The sequence below is a fragment of the Austrofundulus limnaeus genome, unplaced genomic scaffold, assembly GCF_001266775.1.
Source record: "Austrofundulus limnaeus strain Quisiro unplaced genomic scaffold, Austrofundulus_limnaeus-1.0 Scaffold283, whole genome shotgun sequence".
Taxonomy (NCBI): Eukaryota; Metazoa; Chordata; class Actinopteri; order Cyprinodontiformes; family Rivulidae; genus Austrofundulus; species Austrofundulus limnaeus.
This window is the reverse complement of record NW_013952685.1, coordinates 63,207-71,606: the sequence shown is the minus strand read 5'-3', so window position 1 is coordinate 71,606 and position 8,400 is coordinate 63,207. Positions and strand designations below refer to the sequence as shown.

General features: G+C 41.4%; 1 protein-coding gene and 1 pseudogene across 1 annotated transcript in view; both read left to right on the top strand.

Moving 5' to 3' along the window:
* The first annotated feature begins 4,082 nt into the window (after window positions 1-4,082).
* On the top strand, window positions 4,083-5,641 carry LOC106526593 (UDP-glucuronosyltransferase 2B15 pseudogene; annotated as a pseudogene).
* Window positions 5,642-7,432: 1,791 nt separating this feature from the next.
* Window positions 7,433-8,400, top strand: part of si:dkey-165a24.9 (psychosine receptor) — a 5,617-nt gene continuing 4,649 nt past the window's right edge. The window contains exon 1 of the mRNA XM_014021221.1: window positions 7,433-7,755. Within this exon, the coding sequence (XP_013876675.1) occupies window positions 7,487-7,755 (269 nt within the window). The 5' untranslated portion in view covers window positions 7,433-7,486. The remainder of the gene's footprint in view (window positions 7,756-8,400) is intronic.

Below are 8,400 nucleotides of genomic sequence, written 5' to 3'. Positions count from 1 at the left end.
CTGGGACATCCATCCATCCATCCATCCATTTTCTGTACACGCTTCTTCCTTTCAGGGTCACGTGGGTCACTGGTGCCCATATCCAGCAGTCACAGTGCGAGGGGCGGGGGACACCCTGGACAGGTCGCAAGTCCATCAGTACTGGGACATGTTTTTGCCAAAGTTTCAAGAATCAGTGGTTTGTGTGATGTAAACCCCACCAGACCTCAGTGAACCAATCAATGAGCAGCAGTAGCCGACGTCAAATCAGGCAAAGCAGCCTGGCCCGGACAGTACCCCAGGCTTCCACAAATCGGGGCGGTAATGGACCACAAGGGCTAATGCAAACACGAAGAGTCTGAAGGCAGGCTGGCCCGGATGGGGCCTTGCAGTGCAAAAACGCCAATACACCTCCACACAGGGAGGCCCCAGCAGAGACTCAAACCCTTGACCTTAGTGCTGCGAGTCAGCACTTCTGACAACCACTCTACAACCCTGCAAACAATGACGTTGGCACCAAACACACAAGCCATAAACATTTGTGACTTACCTTTAAACCACATTTTGTACTTTGCCTCTCAACCTGACGACATCTGTGCATAAAGCAAAGATTTGGGCAAATACAGTTCACACAGTATCCTGACCACTGAGAACCAGCAGCTCCCGTTAAGTATCTGGACTCAAGTCTAACAACTCTTTAAGGTATTTCTTCATTATTTATTCAAACAAAACTAACATATATATGTTGATTAAATCAGTTAACAGTATTCTTAAAAGTAAATCTGACAGAGCACAAAATTAAAACCAGTGTTTTTTTCATATGATGTGTCAAATTTACTTTTATCACAGTACCTGTTATGTAACAACTGGCAGCTTAAATGAGGACAATTGTGTAATAATTAATAAAATAAACAGCATGTTAAGCTAATGCTGTGTGGCATGTTTCATTACTTTTACAGATAACTTGTGCTTTGAAGGTCAAATCCTTAATGTGTATAAAAAGTACTTTGCATTACTTTAAATATTAACTAATGTAATACACACACACACAGTAGAAAAAACCCAGTAGTTCTTATCGTTATTAAAAAGTAAGCATTACAGAATGTCTCTATTGTTATGTCATAAAATAACGGAAACAGTTGTATATTTTATTGTGGTTTTTTTTAGTATTTTACCTTGAAACAAAAAATGAAAAGGAAATTTTACTGTGAAATACATTGCTATCAGAAGTATACCTTATGTTTTTTAGATTGTCATTCCTATTTTTGTAGTAAAATTTTAATAGACATTTGCCGTAAAATATATTTATTTTTCCTTACATTGTATAACAACAATGCTGGAATTAAAATGTATAAATTTTTAAACATCACAAGAAGAATAAATGACCAAAAATGCTGAAAAGTTTATTGAGGTAAAGCCTATGTTCCCTGGTACCCATGTTCAATGGGTACTTATGTTACCCTTTGAAAGATACTGAGGAATATGTACCGGGGAACATAGTTACTGGGCAATGTGCATTGGTACTGGAGAACATAGATTCTGGGGAACATAGATAATGGAAACAGTTATATAGATATAGCGGAAAATAGTTACTACAACCCCTGACAAAAAGTATGGAATCACCAAAGAGAAAAAAAATAGGTCCTCTGGATGGGTTCTTCTTTACTGAAACGTTTCATCTCTCCTCCAAGAGACTTCTTCAGTCTGATGAGTTTCAGGTGAACTCAGCCTTATAAGCACTGCCTCCACATGGTGGACAAACAGGTTAGTCAAATGCAAAATAGGGCCATCGGCTAACAATAGGCTTGATTGGCTCTATTGTTCATAGAGGGTGATGTGCCCCATCACCTGACCCGTGTCGTGTTGTGTATGTAGTGAATGCAAGCGGGTTTTAACATCCCCTTGTTTTTGTCTCTCTTTCCCTCTTTGTGTTGGTGTCGTTGGGGCCCTGATTCACACCTTCTGCTCACAGGGGCTGAGTCATACTTGCAATTACAGCATTGTAGGCGGAAGACAAATGGACACGCAGGCCTCCACCTCTGTTTAATGGTGGATGGTTTTTCTTCACAAAGATGGCGTCCTTTACTCCTCTCTCAAACCAACGTTCCTCTCTATCAAGGATGAGAACATTTATATGGAATCACCAGTCTTAGATGAGCACTCAGCATTCAGTCATTTCATTCTGTAAAACAAACTCAGATCAAAATCATGATACAATAATAAGGTCATTCCAAAGTGCAATTTGTTGGCTTTCAGGAACACTCAAAGAAATGAAGAGAAAACATTGTGGAAGTCAGTGAATGTTTCTTTTATTGACCAAGCACAGGGAAGAAATATGGAATCACTTACTTCTGTGGAAAAAAGTATGGAATCATGAAAAATAGATAAACAAAAGACCATTCAAAATACATCACTAGTATTTAGTTGCACCAACTTTGGCTTTTATAACGGCTTGCAGTCTCTGAGGCATGGACTTGATGAGTGACAAACAGTATTCTTCATCAATTTGGTGCCAACTCTCTTTGATGGCAGTTGCCAGATCAGCTTTGCAGGTCGGAGCTTCTTGTGGACTTTCAATTTCCACCACAGGTTTTCAATTGGGTTGAGATCTGGACTCTGCAGGCCATGACATCGACTGAATGTGTCTTTCGCCAAGGAATGCCTTCACTTCAAGGTGTCATGACTGCAGGTGTTTTTAACTGCAGACTAACGAGCAGATCTAATCTGAGGCAGGTGTCCATTTAGGGAAAGGAAATTGACTGAGTGTGTCCTCATTTTCTACATCCAATTTGAGTGATTCCATACTTTTTTCCTCAGAATTGAGTGATTCCATATTTTTTTCCCTGTGCTTGGTCAATAAAAGTAACATTCACTGACTTCAATGCTTTTTCTTCATTTCTTTGAGTGTTCCTGAAAGCCAACAAGCTGCACTTTGGAATGACCTTATTATTGTATCATGTTTTTGATCTGAGTTTGTTTTACAGAATGAAATGTCTGAATGAGTGCTCATCCAAGACTGGTGATTCCATACTTTTTGCCAGGGGTTGTAGGAAATACAGATACTGGGTTACCAATGTACCAGGCAACACAGATACTGGGAAACATACACTGGTACTGAACATAGGTTCTGGAGAACATAGATAATGGAGAGCATAGGTTCTAGGGAACATTGATTCTGGGGCATATGGCTGTATAATTTGTCAAAAAATCGTCCTAGATTTGGAAATTTGGTTCATTACGTTTATCAGTTAAAAATGGAGGTGTGCAGGAGGTTTAAATGTTAAAAAAGATTGTGTTTTTAATTTCTCCTTGTTGTTTTTTCTGACAGGAAATGTCTACCAAAACTCTTGTAAATCTGCTGGTCCTCTGCTTTTTGTTACTGCAACCTTCTCACTGCAGAGGTAGTAACATTCTGGTGTTTCCTGTTGATGGCAGCCATTGGATCAACATGAAAATCATCCTTCAAGAGCTTCACTCCAGGGGTCACCAGCTCACGGTTCTGCGTTCTGCTGACAGCTGGTACATCTCCAGCAACTCCACCATCTACACCTCTATAGATATTCCAATGATTGAATCTGGCAACGACAAAAACATATTCATTAATCTCATGCAGGACGTAATGGATTGCCGTGGTTATCCTGCATTTCTACGCTCGTTTTGCCAACAGCATTTGATGGTATCCATGATGGAAGAAGCTAATAAGGGTCTTGCCATGGCAGCTGAACAAATTTTGAACAACTCCACGTTAATGAAGAAATTACAAGATTCTAAGTTTGACTTAATGTTGACAGACCCTGCTCTGGTTTTAGGAGTTATAGTTGGTGGTTACCTGAAGCTTCCAATGGTATTTAATGTCCGCTGGATTAATAACGGAGAGGGTCATTTCACCATAGCTCCTTCTCCTGTCTCTTACCTTCCTTTACCAGGAAGTGAACTTCATGATCACATGGATTTTTTAGATCGTACAAAAAATTTGTTACACTACATTTACAGTGTTTATGAGCAGCACTTCATCATTAACCCGACCTTCTCAGAGATGTTCCAGAGACACTTCCCTCCTGGTACTGACTTGTTGTCTTTAGAGCTTTCAGCAGATATCTGGTTGTTCAGGACTGATTTTGTTTTCGAGTTCCCTCGGCCCACCATGCCCAATGTGGTCTACATTGGAGGGTTCCAGTGCAAAGAGGCCAAACCCCTCCCTGCTGATTTGGAGGCTTTCATGCAGAGTTCTGGGGAACACGGGGTGATTGTCATGTCTCTGGGGACACTGGTGTCGGCTCTGTCTCCTGAGATCACCGAGGCTATCGCTGCTGCTTTTGCTCAGCTCCCGCAGAAAGTGATTTGGCGGATTGTGGATCAAAAGCCTTCGTCTCTGGGAAATAACACCCTGCTAGTGAAATGGCTGCCCCAAAATGACCTCCTGGGACACCCCAAGACCCGTGTCTTTGTCGCCCATGGAGGGACCAATGGCCTATATGAAGCCATCTATCACGGTGTTCCTGTTCTGGGTATGCCCCTCCTTTTTGATCAGTTTGACAATGTCCTCAGACTGAAGGTGCGTGGAGCAGCTCGGGTGGTGGAGCTCAGATCCCTGACCACAGAGAACTTCCTGGAGGCTCTAAAGGACCTCTTAGAGAATCCATCTTACCTCAAGAACATCCAGCATCTCTCTCAACTACACCGCGACCAACCAGTGTCTCCCTTAGACACAGCTATCTTCTGGATCGAGTACGTCATCAGGAACAAAGGAGCAGCTCACCTGAGGTCTGCAGGGTTCAGCCTGCCTTGGTATACCTACTTCTGTCTGGATGTGGCTGCTTTATTTATGGTCTTAACTGGAACCTTGATCTGGGTTTCAGTCCTGGTCTGTAGGTGTCTCTGCTGCCGGAGGTTCAGGAAGAAGATGAAAGCAGAATAACTGTCTAACATAGTTCCACAAGTACACATAATTTAACAACTATTAATATGAAGTGCATTTTACCAACATTTTTGCTTAATTTTTTGTATTTAAAAAGTAAAGCCTGTTGTGAAATAGTATTGTGGACACAGACAACCAAACCAGAAAAATGAAAAGTAAAGGATAAAAAAATGTTTATAATTGACGTCTCAGTTTCAGATACTCCAGGACACCCGTGTTGTTTTATTGATCTTTCCCATAAGAACCCAAAATAACTCACCTGTGAACTCTTTCTTCACAACTCTTTGACATGACTTGACTGAATCCTGGCAGAGCAACTTGTAAAACTTGAGCAGACTGTTGTGGGACAGTTTGTCTCGCTGCTGCCGTCCTGACTGTCTCCAGGGACGTTTTCCACTGCAGTTTACTTCTTGTTGAAGTAGACATGTTTAAACTTTCTCTTACAGGGTCACACAGGGACATGAGCAGCAAAGAAATAAAATCTCAGGGGACTTTCAATTTATTAGTTATCAACGTAATAAATCAGATTTGTGACATTTAAATGAAACAACCTAAATGACCCCCTCCCTTTGAAATCATGTGGTAAAAATACACGTATTCTCTGAACACAGCTATTCTTTACTCAAAGAATTTCAATTGTCTAAAATATTTCTCCTCCCTCTGGTGCCTGAGAAAAGTTACCCGCAATAAAATTTTCATGTAATGTTTGTGAACTGATTTAATAAAGCCCCTTTTGGAGGTAAATTGTATTTTGTGTCTTATTTTACAGTTAAACTGCTTTGTTTAGAAGTTTTTCTTTTCTGTTTGTGTAATGGAAATCTTGTCAACTTTAAATCAGATGGGTTCAGAAAGCACTCTCAGATATCTTTGTTGTGTTTCACCATTGGTACCATACATTTATTAGCCTTTCAGGTTGATATTTAATGTTATCTGAAACCACAAAGCCCTGAAAAATCCCAAATTTTAAGTTTTTTCCCAACAAAACCCTGTCAGACCTCAGACGTACAGAGGAACTCTGGGTTTTCAGAACCTTAAATGGCGGTCTTCCACTTTACACGTTATTTATCTGCCGCTCTCTCAAATGATTGTACAATCGGCATGGATTATACAGGGATTCAGTGTTAGTATTGTAGCAGAAAAAGCTGTTCCTAAAGCAAATTTTTGACGTATGTGACTTCAGGAATGTTCAGATGAAAGGTTGTCTAGAGCAGTGGTTCCCAAAGTTGGCTCTCAACTGTGGGTCAGGAAGCATCAAGTTGGGATCCTTGGATAATCACCAGAAATCAAACCAAAGGTAAAAGATTGGTACTTTTCCAAAAATTAGTACAAAAATACATAACCATAAAAAGGAAAAATAATTTTGCTTTTAATGCGATTTGGATTGTTTGTAAGGGTTATTGACAACGTTTGAGCACTCAGACCAGTAATATTTGGGGGTCACAAGCCTCTGTCACTGACATATTGTGGGTCTCTGCTAATCAAAAAGGCACAAAAAACTTTAATGTCTTGTTTTCATTTTGACGTTCCAGATTGCTGACTGCTCTGCCGTGCCACCCACTGTAGCAAAAATAACATTTTAGTCCCTGGTCCTGGACTCCGAATATACAAATTATTCCATATTCAGAAAACTGCTCATGTGTTCTCAAAAGCAGGTCTAGTAAATTAGTAAACATGAGTACATTTTAAATGTAAAGACATGTAATATGTAGATTATACCAGGGTATAATAATTCATCGCCTCACATACTGTCCATCCTTAATCATTCAGCCACTGCAGGGTGGCACAGAAAAAGGGAGAGTGTGTTATTGTTCTGAAACAGAAAGGCGTTCTCCTGCCTCAGGATGTTGCCTTTAAAACTGAAGAAGTGAGTTTCCTGTTGAGGAAATGATCACAGAATAGACCAGGCTTGGGTGAGACGCTGTGTTCCCAGCATTTCTTGAGCACATGTCACAGGTCTTGCAGGAGACGCCGCACTTTTCTGCGAACTCGACTCAGACTTGAAGCCTTGAGAGGTGAGTGGAATGCCTCGGGTTTGATTATATAGTTTTAAGTCTTTGTGCAGGTGTTGTCGATCATTAAGTTGTCTGCAATGTTCTGTCTATTCTGCAGCTGTTTGTTCACAAAGATGAATCCACAAGTATTTAAAGACTGATGGAACGAGCCCAAGCTTTTTCAGACAGATGGATTCAATAAAAGAAAACTGGGTGCATGATTTCAACACTTTGACTGAATGAATGCCACCGTCTCCAGGTTCCCATGGTCAGGTGTTTAACCAACATGTCCAACGACACCTGCAACCTCCCTCTGGACACCGACACGTTCGGGTTGACCTGTATCTACGGCATCATCTTCACTTTGGGTCTTCCCAGCAACCTGCTGTCTTTATGGGGGTTGTACCACCTGGGTCGGTCCGGTGGGGGAGGCTGTCAGCTCGTCTACATCCTCAACTTGCTGCTGTCGGACCTCCTCCAGCTGCTCACCCTGCCGCTGTGGATCCTGTACCTCCAGGGCGCACACCGCTGGCCCCACGGACGGCTGACCTGTGAGCTGGTCGGTTACGCGTTTTACGTGAACGTCTACGCCAGCGTAATGTTCCTCTGCCTGATAGCGATGGACCGCTACCTGGCTATCGTTTACCCGCTCAGCAGCCGCAGCGTGCGCAGCGTCAGGGTGGCGGCGGTGTTGGGCGTCGCTGTGTGGATCCTGACCTTCCTGTTCTGCCTGAGCGGGCTGCTGCCGTCTGTGTTCGACTCCGACCGACTGCTGTGTCTGGAGAAATACCCCGTCAGCCCCAGATACGCTCACTTTAAGATCATCACCATGGTCCTGGGCTTCCTGCTGCCATGTGCCATTCTAGGGTACGTTTCTCAGAGTTGAGCTAACAGTTACTCAGAGTTAAACTACCAGTAACACAGAGTTAAACTACGACATACTCAGAGTTAAAATAACAGTTACTCAGAGTTGAACTGACAGTTATTCAGAGTTGAACTGACAGTTACTCAGAGTTGAACTAACAGTTATTCAGAGATGATGTAACAATTACTCAGAGTTAAACTAACAGTTACTCAGAGTTGAACGAACAGTTACTCAGAGTTAAACTAACAGTTACTCAGAGTTGAACTAACAGTTACTCAGAAATAAACTGTTACTCAGAGTTAAGCTAACAGTTACTCAGAGTTAAACTAACAGTTACTCAGACTTGAACTAAACTAACAGTTAGAGTTAAACTAACAGTTACTCAGAGTTGAACTAACAGTTACTCAGAGTCTAACTAACAGTTACCCAGACTTGAACTAAACTAACAGTTACTCAGAGTAAAACTAACAGTTACTCAGAGTAAAACTAAGAGATACTCAAAGTTAAAATAACAGTTACTCAGAGTTGAACTAACATTTACTCAGAGTTAAACTAAGAGATACTCAAAGTTAAAATAACAGTTACTCAGAGTTGAACTAACATTTACTCAGAGTTAAACTAACAGATACTCAGAATTGAACTAACAG